Consider the following 17,639-nt stretch of genomic DNA (forward strand, 5'->3'; position numbering starts at 1 on the left):
TACCTAGCTTTGTAAACTACATCTCGCTCTGCTTTAACTGAAGTATATTTTTTATTGTGAAGCACTTTGGGTCTCTTGTGGCGTCCCCTCTCTAAATAAATAAATAAACGTACTGACTCACTGTTATTTGAAAGAAATTGTGTTAAGAATTTAAAATAAGGAAATCAGCTACACTGAAACTCAAGAAAACAACATATATACTGCAAAAACAGTAAACAAATACAGCATCCAGATAGCCCAGATAAAAACTGAAATATTTCCACCTTTTCTGCATTTTGTTGTATTTTGTCTATTTTCAGAATCTCGTTGTGCAACAGTAATAAAGTGATATGACACAATATGATTTATGCTTCTGGTCACATTTGAAAACAACGTTTTTTTTTAATTATTTTCTCAGTCTCATATGCACATAGCTCGTGTCTGATTTCTTTTCTATCAAATTGTATTATTTCTCGTTTTTACAGTCTGCCAGTGGAACAGATGTCACAGAGTGCTTCCCAGTAACAGACAGCCCATGCAAAAATAGACAACATGCAACAGAGCCTTTTAAAGAACACCAACACTTTCTAGAGGCTGTTGTGGGCCCGTCAGTAGAAGCTCCTGACAGACACAGCTTTGGGGTAGAGCTGCTCCACTGCGCTGTTTAGCTCCTTCCCTACTTCCTGTTTCACCTCAGCTACTTTCTGAAGTTTACATTCTTGCAGCAGATTGGAAGAAGCTCAAACGATGGAGAGTCAGGTCGCCCGAAGTTAACCTTCGTTCGTACGATGACGTCTGTCGGAGGACTCTGTTTCCAGTCTGAGACCGTTTCTACGCACTAGACAGTTTAAGCACGACCACGACCTCATCGAGCAGCATCATGCCCGAGGTGTCGAAGATGAAGAAGCCCGACGTCAAGGTGGTGCTCCTGGGGGACATGAACGTGGGGAAGACGTCGCTGCTCCACAGGTACACGGAGAGGAAGTTCAAAGACACCATCAGCACCGTCGGAGGGGCGTTTTTCCTCAAGCAGTGGGGAAATTACCATATCTCCATCTGGGACACGGCTGGTAATACTTTGTTTATTCTAACCTCTCATCGAGTCTCATTCCTCCTGTTACAGTATTAACTCACTGTTTACCTGATAACGCGTGATCCCACCCGAGACAATCACGTGTTGTTTTATGACAGCCCACCTCTTCTCAGTTTCTAACAGTAACACGTGTTAAAAGTCTGTTTGAAAAGTTGTCAGGTCGAAATAGGATAAAAAAAAAATAACCCGACAGACTAATCCAGTAGTCTGGGGGATAATCTCTACACATTCACACAGTTTTAAAATAACACTAGGATCCTTCAAGCTGCTAAATTGTATTAACCACGTGAAGTCAGGCCTCTTTCTAACAATATGTGATCAATCTATTGATCATAACCAATAACATCAATAACATATTTCCTATCAGGAACAGTTTGTTTACTTGGGAGCATTTTAAGTTGTGTTACTCACTATATAACTCTTAATGCTTGAGGCTCTGAATGTTGCTGTGCTGTGACAGTTTTTACTGTAGAAAGCACTCACAGACCTAATTATCATATTTATTCAGACTGGTTCGTTAATTAAGTTTAAGTGGTAGATTTTTAATTAGCAGTTAAACCATTTGTAACACACTACATGCTGCTCTGTGCTCAGTGTGTTATTTACAACTTTTCTACAACTTCTGTCACTAATAATAACCCAAAATGTTGTAACTTGTAGCCTCGAGGATTCTTTTTCTCTGCACAAAGCTGTTTGAATAATCAAATTATTTCAGTACATTTCAGTCTTGTGTAAATATCAATTACAGGAAACCTTCACGAAAGCACAGTTGGGTATACCACAGTGATAAGGAAAGTCCAACTGTGTCGTTAGTAAGCCATTTCCTGCTTGCTGTTCCCTAACTCCATGACCTCTGACAGGATGCTGCTGTTTTTTTTTATTCACTGTGGTGGAGAAATGTCAGATCAGCAGTGAGTCACGTCAAGTCAACTGTTACAAACCTATCAGCATAGGCTACTGTGGGAAAGTGGCACGTATAACGATTGTACTAAAATCTGTCATGTTTAAGTCAGCACACCGAACGAGGCAGCTCGTTACTTATTTTCCCACTGATAAAACCCTTATTTCAGTTTAGCGTTAAAGCCCCATGCAGGCTCATAAGCTGCCTACCCTGTTCCTCCTAATGGTCACATGATAGGGTATGACAGGAAGACGTGAGTCCTCATGCTTTAACCTGTCTTTTCCAAACTTACATGCAGTTGTACTTTCCAGAAGCACTGTGATGACGTAGTTAGAGTTTTTTTTGCTTTCTTTTCTTTCAATTCAACTAATAGAATATAAAAAGAAAAATCTTCAATATACATTGTCTTTATTACGTACACCTGTACAATCTAATGTAATCCAACACAGCAGCTCTGCTATGAATTCTACTTTTACAAGGTTTTAATTTTTCAGTTTTACTTACTGGCCAAAAGGTGATAATGCTACTATACTACTGCTGCTACTGTTTATTATTGAGGTCATAGTAGGTGGTTTAGGTAAACAGGGTGGAATTCCACCCTGTTTACCTAAATGACGGGGCAGAAACACATTAGGAACACCTTACTCTAATTAAATGGATTGTTTGTTTTATTCGTAAACCTTGTACATACACTTGTTTACCAGTTTGTTAAATTTAAACGTTATAACTGAGAATCGTTGCCAAGCTCTTGTGTGAGACTGAATTTTTAAGCAAGCTGGCAACAAAGAGATGCACCCCGGTGAAGTATTCAAACACAAAGTGCTCTCTCAGGGATCCTGCATATTTCAACAACAAAGGTCGTTTCTGTTTTCAAACTGCTGAACGTCTTGCGCAATATCTGCCTGTGCTCTGTGTCTTTCTGCAAAGCTTTTCATACCAGTCCAGCTGTATGGTTTCAAGCTGACCTGGTTTCCATCTGCACCAGAGACACTGACCTCCATCTCTCTCTTTAGGTCGGGAGCAGTTCCACGGGTTGGGCTCCATGTATTGTCGGGGTGCAGCCGCTGTCATCCTCACTTACGACGTCACCAATTGGCAGAGTCTAGTTGAACTTGAAGAGCGCTTCCTGTCGCTCACTGATACTTCTAACCATGACTGCATTTATGCTGTAGTGGGCAACAAGGCCGATCTCACAGACCCTAAAGCCCAGATGTCCCAGGACACCGATGCAGTGCTTGAGGACCAAACCGAACGTGAGGAGGACAGGACAGAACCACAAGTGTTGTCTGCTTGGCCGACACCCCCAGCCTCCCCTGCATCTCTCTCTGGTATGATCCTACACAAACAGGTTACACATGAAGATGCAATGGCTCTCTACGGGAGAATACTACGCTATAAGGGCTTGGAGGAAAAGGACAGTCTGCCTGCAGATAAAATGTGCTTTGAGACAAGTGCCAAGACAGGTTATAACGTGGACACTTTGTTTGAGACATTATTTGATCTGGTGCTGCCTTCTATCTTGAGAAAGAGAAATGAGAACAAGGCATCTCCTACAGTTGACCTGGAGGACTGCAGGGGGGGTAGCGGCAAACGGGCCAGATCTACCTGCTGCTAGAATCGGCCAAAGAGCAGCAGAAAGGCTGCAAACGGATCTCCCGAGTCTCGTTTTTTTTAACAAAAGAACACTCAGTAGGTGGCTCTGACCACCAAATACATACTGTGATGGTACTACTACATTTAGCCTGACTGAGACCTCAGATCAGTAAAGACCTCTTATGAACACACACACATTCCTGGTGCTGTGGAGCTGGTCTGAAAATCAAGTAGAGTTCAGAAGCGTATTTTGTGTAAGGAAGGGAAAGTTCTAGCTCTGTGCTTTTGAAACTTTCTACCTAAAAGACTGAATTTGCACTTGTATCCCAAAGATGTGTTTGTGGGTGAATAATACACATAAGAAGTCAATCACTGCTATTTGTTATTTGCTAAATGTTTTCTCTAATTAAACACCACTAATTGTTCGTTGGGTGGCACGTGATAAGGCTTTGGTAAATCACACTTCTTTTCATTTACTTTAATGTTTTGTTACTTGCGTTGATACTGATCTTCATATTTTAGTGGCACTTTTGGAAACTTTCAGTGATTGTAAATAGTAAAATACCCCTGTTGAATTTTTAAGTGCAAAGTCATAATAAAGAATTTTATTTTGTAGTTTGTCTGACTTGTCAGAATAGGCTCAACACAAAAATGACACAGTTTTACAAAAAACATTCAATCTTTACAATCCAATTCAGTTATTTTATGAAATTACCATAATTACATGTCGATTAAAACAAATCTTGTCAGAATATTCTGGTCTAATCAGATTGTATCTTTCTAGGTGATTCAGAACATTTGACCTACTTTCTAAATTGTGTAATATACTGTAATCTAACCCACGATCAGTGACCACAGCAAGGATTTGCTAGAGTCAGACCTTTGATCTAGGCTGTTTACATTCTGTGCTGCTGGTTGACTGGGGCAGTTCAATTATTATTAGATTTGTAAAAGGCATTAGGTGTTACATGAGTAGTTTTAGATAAAATATATTTAAACCTTTAGGGAAAGGGATCAAGTTCAGTCAGCTGGTGTTATTACAAAGAATCAGTGCATCGTGTGAACATATGTTTGCATAAAAAATAAAGAGTTAAAGACAATACCTGATGAACGTATAAGACGGTTTAACAGCTTGATAAGACTGTTGCACTTTTAAAATAGGTTTAGAGTAGTGGCATAAAAGCATGATAAGGATAATGACATTCTTCAATAAGCTGAGAAACAGTGTTAGTGTCTTTATGGTCGGCTGAAGATCCTAAAGATAAAGAAAAAAAACAAACATCTAGATAAAATGAAGCAGTGCATACACACAGGCATCTTTGGTTCAGCTGTAGTATATGGTCTCTGATCTGTTAACAATGTGTCAGTAGCTGAGGTAATAAGTTAAACAGAAAGCACCAATCCACATTTAATATAAAATACTGTGCCCCCAATGCTGTTTCATTTACAGTGGGGCATTTCAGTCAAAGCTCGAGGCATCAAACAGTCATTAGATTTCTGAGCTCTGTGGCTTTAGAGAGAAAGCTTCTCATTTACACTGATATAAGTCAGTATTTCAGGATCGAGAGACAATACTAGACCACTGTCAATAGGTCCTCTTTCTGTCAGCGTTGCCGCAGCATCTTTTATAAGTTCTTCATGCAGACCTGGCAGCGGCTGATGCGTGACAAAAGCTGACCTGCTTTGAGAGTCTCTGGCGATGGCTCAGTGTGGAATGACTGATCTACGGAGGTTAGCCAGAAACTGTACTTGTTAGCAAAGTAGTGGCATGTGCCTTTGGCCCCATTACACTCAATGAATGGCGTTGTACGGAAATCCTCCAGGCAGGAGCCAGGCGATGACAGGGACTGTCCTCCGCCTTCATCTCCTGCTGCTGTATGCTGTAGAGACAAAGGTGAGAGGGCAAAAAATGAGACAGGGCAAAATTTAATTATACTGCACAGACAAGAGTGCTATCTCTGTGAGTCAAGTCTTATCTAGTACTGTTTCATTGTTATGGTAGTTTTATCAAGGTTGTATAAACATCCTTCACATTACAAAGAATCTTTGATTTGATGACAAGGAATTTTTACATAGAAACGTTTGTCTGAAGAACGCACCATGAGGAAGGAGTAACCGATCCACAGGCTGCGCCATCCCGCAGGGCACTGTGGTATGGTGATGTCCTGGCTGTGGATTGCTATGGCAACTGATGGAGCTTCACACACTGAGCAGCGGCTGATGTACGGTTTGATAGCTTCCTCTTCTACATGCATCATAGGAAGAGGAGCAGTTGTTGACAACCAGTAGGACTTGTCATTTCTGCTGGCATAGTAACAAATGTCTCCAGGATTGCAGTACAGGAAGGGCATGGTGCTGAATTTTGGGAGGCAGGAGCCGGCCAAACCTGAAAAAGGACAAACAGGCAAATTATACTTGGCAAACAGAAAAGGCAAGTTAACTGATATATCACATTACATAGGTAAATGCAATTTTATGTACTGAAAAACAGTCCTTACAGTACAATAAATAAACACATTAAAAGCATGAGAAGAAGAACTTTTACCAAGAGTTTGAACTTGATACACATGATGTATAACACAATAGTGTTTTCTACTGTAAAACATTCACTTTGAGGTTCAAAACTGAAAGCATTTTATCTTCTGAAAATGAGTCCCAACTATGTGCCCAAAGGACAAAGAAGCTACTGTTTTGGATGAATCTTTTGGAAAGTCAAATGCATTTTTCTCATTTGTATAGTTTTATTGCATCAGCAGCACTGACATCTAGTGGAAAACACATAAAGCCTGAATCATTTTCTACTTTTAGAATGTTAATTCACGTTTAAACAGAACATACAAACGGGAATATATCTTTTAGCTGGAGTCTGCCTTTTATTTATAGTGCAATTGATTCATTTCCAAGATAAATCCAGTTAGCCTGATGCAAAGTCAGTGTTAAAAACTGGATGCACAGTTACATCAACACAGCCTCAGGGCCCAAGAGATAGTTTCATGAAAAACAAGTCTGCCTGTTTATCTCATCGATTATCATCCCGTTTCTTTCTAGTCACCATTTCTCACCCCGACATGTCACTGTAGCTCTACTTGAAATGTGAATATTATAAAGGACACTATCAGCAGTAAGATCTGATGAGCCTGACCTCTTTGGAATATTTTTCTTTCATTGAATCAGAAAGATTCACATCAGATCAATCAGTGTCTTCTGACAGGACTGTACTGTAACAAACTCACATCTGTGTCTACACAATACTCTGATTGGTATTATCACTGTAACAAAACCCTTTTGTACCTCACAGAATTTTGAAATGGTAGATACTGAATTACTCTGTGGAACAATTTTATTGTTCATGTTAATTTACCGAGATCCTGGTTGTGGGCCTTTTCCTGGCCCTCGAAGTACAGCAGACTGTAGCCGTCCCACAGTTTAGACATGCCCACAGGACACATGGGCTTCTGTTCTGATTGACTGTGTTTCACCAGCAAGTAACCCACACTGACACTGCGGCCAGGCATACCAGGTAAACCAGGGGTCCCAGGATTCCCACGGTGACCTGTTGAGGAATAAGGAGTTCAGAACACGTATACATGCACACTGTATATACTCGTTGATATTCTTTCTGACTCACAGATCTATAAATTTAAAGATCTGAGAGAACTCATCATAACTGCCTGTGAAAGGCGTTTATACAGTAATATCAAAAAACCTCTTAATCACTGGATTCCCGCTTAACTCTCCACCTACTTTAAATCCTTTAATCCAGGATTATTAAACCAATCCCGAATTGCCTTAAGGGGTCAGACGCACCTGCCATTCCTTGCAAACCAGGGTGGCCCCTATATCCACCCTCACCACGGAATCCAGGTGTACCTGGTGTACCACCAATCCCAGGCATGCCCTTTTGCCCACTGGGTCCTATGAAACCTATAGAGCAACCAGACATTGGTGAGTAAAGCGTTTCACATAGTGGTGTCCAGCCATAAATGTATTCTCACAATAACTAACCTGAATCCCCAGGAGGACCATGTGGTCCAGGTTCCCCTCTGACCCCTTGTGGTCCTATTATACCCTGTGGGCCTGGGGGGCCTGGTTCTCCTGGAAGGCTGATTGGAATAGGACGAGTTCCTTGGTTGCCTTGGAGACCACGAACTCCTGCAGCAGGAACGGATCATGTGATGACCAAAACAAAAAGGCACATACACGTAATACAGCAGTATCTACAGTATATTATGAGAGCGCATTTTACCTGTGGGTCCAGTGTTTCCTTTTAGACCAACAGGACCTCTGTCTCCCTTCTCACCGATCAGACCAGGAAATCCCATCATTCCTTGCTCTCCTTTTATTCCTGCAAGAAGAAAGCATTTTAAGACTGTGTCTAAATGGTAACAGGTGATGTTGATATTATAAAACAGTAACATACTTTGATTGACTGTATGTACAGTTACTATATACACTGCATATGTTGTCTTATTTGCAATTATTTGTGCTATTTTATTTTTTAATATTTCAGCATATGAATATTCATTTGTAAATCAAGTCGACAATTATCTGTTTATTTTAGAGTGTATTTATTATGTGAGGGTTTGTACTGAAGTACATAATACAGTGCATCCAGCAGGTTTTCACAGAACTTGACTTTTTCTACATATTGTTATGTTACAGCCTTATTCTACAATGGATTAAATTCATTATTTCCACAAAAATTCTACAAATAATACCCCTTAATGTCAAAGTGAAATTTTCCTTTTGAAATTTTTGAAAATGTATTAAAAATAACAAAAATGAAAAAATGACACATACAAGTATTCACAGCCTTTGATCAATACTTTGTTGAAGCACCTTTAACACCAATTACAATGAGAGTATGATGCTACAAGCTTGGCACAGCTAATTTTGGGCAGTTTCTTCCATTCTTCTTCTCAAGCTCCATCAGGTTGGATGGGGAGCATCGGGGCAGAGTCATTTTTCAGATCTTGCCAGAAATGTTCAATCAGGTTCCAGTCTGGGCTCTGGCTGGGGCACTCAAGGACATTCATGGAGTTGTCCCATAGCCACTGCTTTGTCATCTTGGCTGCATGCTTAGGGTTGTTGTGAAGATGAACCGTCGAAGATGAACGATCTTTGGTCCAGAGCACTCTGGAACAGGTTTCCATCAAGTATTTCTCTGTACATGCTGCATTCATCTTTCCCTAGATCCTGACTAATTTCTCAGTTCCTTCCACTGAAAAACCTTCCCACAGCATGATCCTGCCACCACCATGCTTCACTGTAGGAATGGTATTGGCCAGGTGCTGAGTGGTGCGTGGGTTCTTCCTGAAGTAACACTTGGCATTTAGACCAAAGAATTAACAATCATTACCCATTATCAATGGGTAGATCATTGGCCTTAGATACAGAAAGTTCTGGGTTCAAACCCCCATCACAGACACCAGGTGTGTCCCTGAGCAACACACTCCATGCTAGCTCCCTGGGCACTGTATGTAGCTGCCAACTGCTCCCCCCAGAGGGATGGGTTAAGTGCAGAGGACCAATTTCATTGTGACATATGACAATTAAAGGCTTCTTCTAAGAAGAGATGGTTCCAAACTTCTTCATTCCATCATTAGGCTCTTTAATGCTGTAGCACTTTTTCTGTACCCTTTTCCCAGATGTGTGCCTCAATACAATCCTGTCAACTGAATTTCCCACAGGTGAACTCCAAATATGTTGTAGAAACATCTCAAGGATGATCAGTACTGCAGTTACTGGCCCTACTGACCTGCCCAGTGCTTTTCCTGATTGTTGTTGTTGTTTTTGAAGCCTTCTGTTCTTTTCTCTCTCCTTTTGCCACTCAATCTAACTGGTCCAGGCAGATGGCCACCCACCCTGGGCCTGGTTCTGCTGGAGTTTTTCTTCCTCTAAAGGGAGTTTTTCCTACATGTGATTTTTATTCATTTTTTGTTTTCCAAAATTTCAAAAATATTTATTTCACTCTGATATTATGGGTAATTTTTGGTAGAATTTCTGAGGAAAATAATATATTTAATCCATTATGGAATAAGGTTGTAACAAAGTAAAAGTTAAGTGCTGTGAAGTCTTTCTGGATGCACTGTATGTCCCCTGTTAAATGAAGTGATACATACAAAAAAATGATAGTGTGATGTTGTTAGTGCCAAATAATTTAGTACAAGAAAGTGCATCTTAATATATTCTGTATAGATAATTAATTCTAATTATAAATGTCAAAGAAGATGTATGGCATCTACTGTATGACCTGACATTGGATGCCTTTGCATTAAGACCTGCTGCAGCGTTATAATTTTAGTCATTTTACCATTAGATTCTGGTAAAATCCTTAATATTTTAATCATACCTTTCTTTCCAGAAATACCATCAGGCCCCCTGGATCCAAATGGACCTTGGTCTCCTTTAAATCCTTTCCTACCAGCGGTTCCAGGAAAACCGCCTATTCCTGGTACCCCTTTTTCCCCCGGGGGAGAAGCCACACCTGGAATTCCTCTGAGTCCAGGGAAACCTGCAGAAAAAAAAACATTTTCTGTTCAGAAATATACTTAAAATAAATAGAAAGATCAAGTTATCCCAAATCAGGAAAATTCAAATGTCAAAAACAAAGCTGGTCTTAAATTAACAATATGAATCTACATAAAATCTTGTGTTCTCACCCGGATATCCTTTAGGTCCCCTAAAGCCAGGTTCCCCACTGGGTCCTGGTCTGTCGGGGGTCCCATCAGGTCCTGTGGGGCCACGGAATCCTGCTGGCCCAGGTTGACCATATTCACCTGAACAAATCAAACACAGGGTTCAAATCTCAGAGTAGTTGAACCACTTTAGAAAATGGACAAAATGTTGCTTTAGTTTAGTCGTTGAGGCGTCAGGTAGAGTAGACGTCTGGTCTACCTGGGGCCCTGTTAATACTAAAGAATAGTGATTAACCTTGGGGTCCCTGTAAGCCTTTCAAGCCCACTGTGCCTGGAAAACCTGGTTGGTTGTTGGGGTCACCACTGTCTCCCTTTTCTCCTTTGACTCCTGTTTCCCCAGTTGGCCCAAAGGTATCCACACCTGATGATAATAGCAGCAGAAGACACCTGAATGGATGTAGTGACTAATTCAGAAATACACTTTGTTTGACTGTACCCAATTCATGAAAAATGTTTCGTCATTCAAATTAGTTTTTCTCTGTAACACTAGTTAAAATGACTGAATAAATGAATAAGTAGCACTCAAGTTAGACATATTTAGGTATTATTTACAGTTCACACTCAAAACTGTATTTATTATCTCTAGTTAGAAGCGGATTATGAAAAAACATTTTCAGATTCTTGTAAGAACCTAAAGATCAAATATGAACTTGTATTTATTAGTTTAGTAGTAAACACAGATATTGTTTCAATTCATTTTTTAAAATCTGGTTGAATACCTGGTATTCCTGGGATACCCTTTTGTCCTTTTAGTCCATGTAAACCATAAAGACCCTTCAGGCCAGGGAAACCTGCACACATTTGCATAGATCAGATGGTGGAATACTGTAGACAAATATGCAGTTTAAATAGAAAGAAATAGAGGCCACTGGTCTACTCTTGTTACCTTTATTTCCCAAGAAGCCAGGTAAACCCGGGTGTCCTTTTGTTCCAGGAGTTCCAGGAAAGCCTTTTTGACCTTGGTTACCAGGAAATCCTGTTTGTCCATCTGAACCTAAAGACAGAAATGTGCACAACAACTGTAATATAAATCTGCTATAGTGTACATTTAAATAAAGATAACATTAAAATGGCTTAATAAGGAAACTATTGGTAGTGTCTTACCTGGATATCCAAATGTTCCTGGAATGCCTGACTCTCCTTTTTTCCCGGCAATACCATCAAAACCTGGTACACCCCTGTCTCCAGTCGCTCCAGTTACTCCTTTCTGTCCTGTAAGTGGAAGTCAAACATTTCATATCTGTCAGGTATGATCCATTAAATAATAGCTGGTGCTGATCAACAGAAGAGGGTAAAAGCTGTGTGAGAATGTACCTGGCTCTCCTTGGAAACCATCTTCTCCTCTCAATCCAGTAACCCCTGGCAGGTCTATGCGAAGGCCTTTATCACCTGTAATATTATTCTAAAATTTACTAAAAGCTAAAATGATGACATGATGACTTCAAAATTAGCCTTTACATCTTCACCTGCTGGGAGGTAAAATGTGAAGTTTTACCTTTGATTCCCTTCTTTCCTTTCTCTCCTGATGCCCCATAGGCACCAGCACTTCCTTTAGTTCCCTGAAAAGTAACAGATGAGCAATTAACAAACAGACATTAAGAGTCAGTCTTGTAGGCCATAGCTAGCATGGATTTTATTGACTGATAGTTCCAAGTTCCAAATTCAGCATCTTTATCTTTAATTGTTAAACACACATTGATTTTATTTTGATACCTCTATACTGTAATGCAGGCTTTTTTTTTTAACAATTCAAGCCTGCAATAACTGTTGTGGCTATTTGGGAACATTCAAAACAAGCTGTAAACAGAACCTTGTCATGCCATGCTCTTTTGACAAATCTATTAATCTATTAGATGCACAGTAACATGAACATTGTGAGAGCTGTGGAGAACTGAAGAGATGGGTGATAATTCTCTGTGGGTTCATCACTACAAATTTAACGTTGGTGCTTCTGAAGTGTCTCTTTAAGCCATAACAGTTATCATGGATGTCTACTGACCAACAGTATGGCTCTGCTCACCTTGTCCCCAGTCATTCCCTGAAAACCAGTAATTCCTCGGTTTCCAGTTAAGCCTGGCATTCCTTTAATCCCAGGCAGCCCCTGTGCACCTGGATCTCCTTGGTAACCTTTGTCACTGCTGGGTTTCCCAGGATGACCATGAGCTCCATCCTGGCCCGGGTCACCGAGTGAACCCTTAGAACCTGGTGAAAGTGTAAAATATGAGGAAGTGAGCCATGAGATGTCAGAGGAGATGAGAGGGTAGGAATTATATAATAACTGCAATAACTAACCTCTTTCCCCGGTGAAACCCTGACTTCCATCATGTCCTTTCTCACCCTTGACGCCCTTAATTTTCTTCCCGTGAGGCATATCAGGTTTTATCCCTTGTTGTCCCATCAGACCACGATCACCTAACGCACAATGGTGGGGGAGAGGAGGATAAAAACCTTATGTGGTATTCTCATCAGAATAATAAACCACTGAGATCTCAAACATTTAATAAAACACCAGCCTCACCTTTCTCTCCACTTCGACCCGACAATCCCTTTAGGCCAACTTGGCCTGGCACTCCAGATTCTCCTTTCAGACCACTGAAGCCCTTCACCCCTGGTGCACCCTCCATCCCCTGAAACCCTGACAAGCCAGAGGATCCTTTGTACCCTGGAAAAGAGAAGGAAATAAACAATTAAGACAAAAACAGCTTGAATTGTGGTTAGAGGACAGATTTAATATCAAATTAAAAATCCGAGGAACAAACCCTTCATTCCTGAAAGTCCTGAATGTCCATCGCTGCCTGACTGTCCTAGCTCCCCTGTTTGGCCATAATCTCCAATGACACCAGCATCACCATACTCCCCTGGGATCCCTTTTAATCCAATTGGACCAGGAGGACCTGGGTCTCCTTCTGTTCCCCTCTCTCCAGTGAAACCTGATGAGCAGGATGATGTCGCACAAGGAAAAGGGATGTCAGAAATTGCCAAGGACACTCATTGACGGTGTTTCTCATTGTGAATGTTTGCCTACCTGGCTGACCAATGACACCACGTGGCCCAGGTGGACCTGCACTCCCAGGGTCACCAGGGAAGCCATGCTTGCCCGCTGGCCCAACCCTCCCCTCCTCCCCCTGCAGGCCTGCAGGGCCTCTCTCCCCCTTGGTGCCAATCATACCGGGCATGCCAGCCATTCCTGGTAAAAACAATGAATAACAACAACACAAAGCTTAACTACGTTTGAATGTAAGTACAGTAGTCGACAAAGGGAGAACATGGCTCACCTGAAATGCCTTCCTGTCCTTCATCACCAGTCTGCCCTTTACTCCCTTGAACCCCAGGTGGCCCTTGGTCACCGGGGGGTCCAGGTGATGCTCCCAAGATTTCTCCGTGACTACCCTTGTCACCTTGTGCCCCGTGCCGACCAGAAACACCAGGAAAACCAGGGTGTCCTACTGAACCTTTGCTGCCAGGAATTCCCAAGTCTCCACGTGGGCCAGGAAAACCTTGAATTGAAAGACGACCATAAAGGTTAGTAAATGAAAACTGATCTGGTCTAAAGACAAAATTCAAATATATAATACATCCTAAATATTATATCTCAGCAGTGAGTGTTTTCTTGTCACTTCTTACCTGGTGGTCCAGGAAGGCCACCTGCACCCTGATCTCCAGTTTCTCCTTTGTCTCCTTGTATTCCAGGTAGACCGCGTATCCCCTTTTGGCCTTGAGGACCTGTTGGTTCGAATAATTACATTTTTATTGCATAAAAAACTGCTCAAAGCTGTTACCCTGCACGCAACATAAAACCATAAAACAGTTTTTTACCTGGGAAACCCGATAATCCACTTAGGCCAGGAAGGCCAGGCAGCCCAGGAGGTCCTGGAATAAGACTGCAATCACCTGGCAAGGAAACAACAGAAACACAGTCTTTAGGGAAACATCGTGGTTATATGTAAAATCAATGAGTATTTTGTTGTGATTTTGTCTGCTGCCCTGCGTGGACTGATTTTCAAAACATGACATTATCATTACATTAGCTTGTCTCTCAATACACTCAATCTCAAACTGTGAACAATTAAAAAAAATCAACATGCAAAAAAGTCAATTCAAAAGCAAAGCATAACACAGATGTTATAAAGGAGCAATAAGGTCAAAACCTTATTATACCAGCTACCTGTAACATCCACCTGTCCTCCATCTCCTGCTGGAATACAGCCACCTTTCAGTTGCAAATGAGAAAGGATGAAAGAGAGAAGCATTTGGAACAAGAGTTATTCAAAATCAGAAGCGTTATGTCAAACAAGCTCAGCTGCAGCTGGTTTGAGGGATGCAGCCCCTGCATCAAGGCGACAATAGGAGGCATAGAAAGAAATGTAAACAAAATGGCAAAATATAGTCATCATGCTTCCTCCTTTTTTAATCCAAAGACATTCTCATTTCTCCGCTTTGCATGAAACTGTTAAAGAGAGCATTTTAAGGGAAACATGAAATACTTAGTCTGGCGAAAACAAGTAAAATCACTGCAAAGAAATAAAGCTTTAAAGGAGAAATATGCAACATTATTCTGATACCGAATATAAGAATGGTGATATTATAATCCCTCTCACCTGGGCTTCCAGGTGGTCCTGGAACTCCATTGTAGCCTGCAAAACCATCATCACCAGGTAACCCCCGCTGGCCTTTAATTCCTGGTAAGACTTCACCTGGTTGCCCCCTCAGCCCAGGAGCACCAGGTGTACCAGGCAGACCGTAGAAACCTTTGTCTCCACGATCTCCCCTGGGACCTTCTCCCTGTCAACATGAACAAGAACAATCATAATACTGTAGGATTTAGAAGTTATTAGCAATGAGAATAAGCCATGTACAGTGTGCACATATTTTATTGTCATCATGACTATGACTCACTGGGAGACCTCGATTCCCAGGGAAACCAGGCAAACCTTCTTGGCCTGGAGCACCAGGTGCTCCTGGCTCACCATCTAGTCCAGCAATCCCTTGATCTCCAGCATACCCTGTGAAAATTAGAAACACAAAGGCACGCATCCATATTCACCTACAGCACACAAGCACATAGAACATGCACACACGAGAGAACTCTTGTTTTTTTCTGATCTGAAATAATACGAAATTACACTACACCTTTCTCTGTGGGTGTCACTGTGTCCCCTTTTTGGCCTTTAGGGCCTGGCACACCTTTGGGGCCTGGGGATCCCTAAAAATCAATACAGAAAAGTATGATGAACACAAAACACAGACGTTGACAGATGACAGTAATTCCTCTCTCTCTATATTTTTCTTACACTAAATCCAGATTCTCCTTGGGGGCCTGAGTCTCCTACATCACCCTCCTGACCAAACTCTCCTGTCATTCCAGGATCACCAGGATCGCCAGCAAGTCCAGGAGGTCCGGGTTCTGAGTCTGTACTGCACTGACAGGCTCCGTGATCACCTAAATGGTCACAGATCAGCCATGTAGTTCATTATTAATTATGTAAAAAAAATAACTTCCTTAATTCTCCTTCCTTCGCAAAATCAAAGGTGGAGTAAAGGCTGTGACTCTGTAGTATGTATCTTTAGTATGAGCAGAACAACTACACTACCTTTAAGTCCTTTAGAGCCTGCCGAGCCGGGCCTTCCTCTTCCACCTGGAGCCCCCTTCCAAAGCTCACCCACTAGAAACACACACAAGAGAGTTTAGAAACACGAATGTTGAAATAATCTTTTAACGTATGACCAAGAAAATAAACTCACGAATTATCTTAGGTCCTGGAGAGCCTGGGAACCCCGGGCGCCCGTTGACACCTGGGGGTCCTTCCTTGACTGCAGGGATTCCTGGTTCTCCTTTTTGGCCCTTCTCTCCCTGTTCCCCATTTATACCAAATGGCCCGAAGAAGTGAAATGCTGGTAAGCACAAAAATAAATTACAAAGAGCAAAGTGCAGTCAGTTTATCAAAAGGACTGTAGGGATAGATTCAACAATTATTGAGAATCAGAGTGAGTTTCCTTTGTTAAGATTTGCTGAGGCAGCTCAGGTTTGACCATTGTACAATGTTTCACAATCTAAAGAGTGAACATTTATTGTATGTTACAGTCACTTTGGAAAGTAACCTACAGCTATAAAACATTTACATTAGAACTAAATATGACTCTACATTTAAACACATGAAATAATACTTGTATTTTGATTTCACTCTGACATCCATTGCATATTTGTATCTTGCGATATTTGGATGTTTCCTCTGAGTTTTTTTTCCACTTTTTTCCATTATTATTATCCATTCTAATGATCTGAGGATAGAGGTCACCTAATTTCAAAAGCTGACCAATACACTGGTGCTTTACTTGTATCGTAAATTAAATATGAATGTTCACACGGTAGAAAGTTCAGTCAAAAATAATCAATCTAAACACGCAACAATCCAATGTCTTTGACGATGTCTTTGAGTAGCTTCAGGTTACAGACCTTGTTCCTGTGATTCAGATGCAGGACGTCCTGGGGGTCCAGGGAAGCCTTGATCACCTACTTGGCCCCTCTCTCCCTGGGGACCCTGCTCACCAGGGAGCCCAGGAAGACCATCTTATCAAGTCAAGAAAATAGCAAAAACAATTACTGGCACCTGTCCGACAGGTAACAATAAAAAACACCTTCTTTACATTTTCACCCATGAGAGACACTTCCTAAATTAGAGTCTCCTTTTCTTTGAGTAACAATTGGAAGATTTTTAACACACTTAGGTGTATGATTGGCTTTTTTTGGCACTGATTAACTTACCCCCTAAAGGGGATCCAGTTGGAATCAGCTCTCCTGGTTCACCTCTGACTCCCTGAAACATAAAGTTATATATATTATTATATTAGATTATATCTTATATAATCCAAAATGTTAATAAAACTGTTTTCTCAGAACGTCCTGTTTTCCACTCAGTCACTCAAATTTGTGTCGGATGGTTAGACACAAAACCTGCTTGAATTTGATTAGTCAGCTGGAATTTGACTCTAGGCCACTAGGTCTGTTTAGACAAGACAGAGGTAGTGTAGATACTAAAAAACACCAGAACAATAACCCACAAAATGTGTATTGCAATATGATGTGAAATATTCCTTTTTATGACCACATTATTTCATCAGTTAAAAATATCTACATGTTAGCATTATCTCTCTCTATATATACATACATATAATTCATTAATTCAGTTTTTGGAAACTTTGGTATTTTAACTAGACTTTTAAGTAAATTTCTGTGGGTTTGAATAGTACAGTAGCATATTCAGTTTTGCAGAATGACATACTGTAAAACTGTCACACTCATATTATAAAATATGTCAGTCTGACACATATCTTTGGAAAATTTTATATCTTCCCTATGTCAATAAATACAGAGATT

The 17,639-nt window shown here is 40.9% G+C and overlaps 2 protein-coding genes across 5 annotated transcripts in view; one reads left to right on the forward strand and one right to left on the reverse strand.

The window, feature by feature from the left end:
- The first annotated feature begins 370 nt into the window (after positions 1–370).
- Positions 371–4,852, forward strand: rab20 (RAB20, member RAS oncogene family). The gene is made up of 2 exons (XM_026376404.1): positions 371–1,049; positions 2,987–4,852. The coding sequence occupies exons 1-2, from the start codon at positions 860–862 to the stop codon at positions 3,586–3,588; spliced, it is 792 nt and encodes a 263-aa protein (XP_026232189.1). The 5' UTR covers positions 371–859; the 3' UTR covers positions 3,589–4,852.
- col4a2 (collagen, type IV, alpha 2) overlaps positions 4,137–17,639 on the reverse strand; it is a 46,511-nt gene continuing 33,008 nt past the window's right edge. The window contains exons 18-48 of one of the 4 annotated variants that reach the window (XM_026376399.1): positions 17,028–17,079; positions 16,719–16,832; positions 16,007–16,156; positions 15,856–15,927; positions 15,556–15,704; positions 15,395–15,467; positions 15,161–15,267; positions 14,863–15,046; positions 14,427–14,474; positions 14,081–14,155; positions 13,889–13,987; positions 13,540–13,761; positions 13,290–13,451; positions 13,024–13,194; positions 12,783–12,926; positions 12,557–12,676; positions 12,285–12,466; positions 11,760–11,823; positions 11,579–11,653; positions 11,369–11,476; positions 11,151–11,258; positions 10,984–11,055; positions 10,500–10,625; positions 10,229–10,345; positions 9,919–10,080; positions 7,813–7,911; positions 7,572–7,718; positions 7,374–7,490; positions 6,928–7,119; positions 5,666–5,952; positions 4,137–5,446 (exon numbers count right to left, since the gene is read on the reverse strand). In XM_026376399.1, the coding sequence (XP_026232184.1) occupies positions 5,192–5,446; positions 5,666–5,952; positions 6,928–7,119; positions 7,374–7,490; positions 7,572–7,718; positions 7,813–7,911; positions 9,919–10,080; positions 10,229–10,345; positions 10,500–10,625; positions 10,984–11,055; positions 11,151–11,258; positions 11,369–11,476; positions 11,579–11,653; positions 11,760–11,823; positions 12,285–12,466; positions 12,557–12,676; positions 12,783–12,926; positions 13,024–13,194; positions 13,290–13,451; positions 13,540–13,761; positions 13,889–13,987; positions 14,081–14,155; positions 14,427–14,474; positions 14,863–15,046; positions 15,161–15,267; positions 15,395–15,467; positions 15,556–15,704; positions 15,856–15,927; positions 16,007–16,156; positions 16,719–16,832; positions 17,028–17,079 (4,053 nt within the window). In that variant the 3' untranslated portion in view covers positions 4,137–5,191. The remainder of the gene's footprint in view (positions 5,447–5,665; positions 5,953–6,927; positions 7,120–7,373; positions 7,491–7,571; positions 7,719–7,812; positions 7,912–9,918; positions 10,081–10,228; positions 10,346–10,499; positions 10,626–10,983; positions 11,056–11,150; positions 11,259–11,368; positions 11,477–11,578; positions 11,654–11,759; positions 11,824–12,284; positions 12,467–12,556; positions 12,677–12,782; positions 12,927–13,023; positions 13,195–13,289; positions 13,452–13,539; positions 13,762–13,888; positions 13,988–14,080; positions 14,156–14,426; positions 14,475–14,862; positions 15,047–15,160; positions 15,268–15,394; positions 15,468–15,555; positions 15,705–15,855; positions 15,928–16,006; positions 16,157–16,718; positions 16,833–17,027; positions 17,080–17,639) is intronic. The other 3 variants (XM_026376398.1, XM_026376400.1, XM_026376402.1) reach the window with 3 other exon arrangements.

Source organism: Anabas testudineus, chromosome 21 (genome assembly GCF_900324465.2).
Source record: "Anabas testudineus chromosome 21, fAnaTes1.2, whole genome shotgun sequence".
Classification (NCBI taxonomy): Eukaryota; Metazoa; Chordata; class Actinopteri; order Anabantiformes; family Anabantidae; genus Anabas; species Anabas testudineus.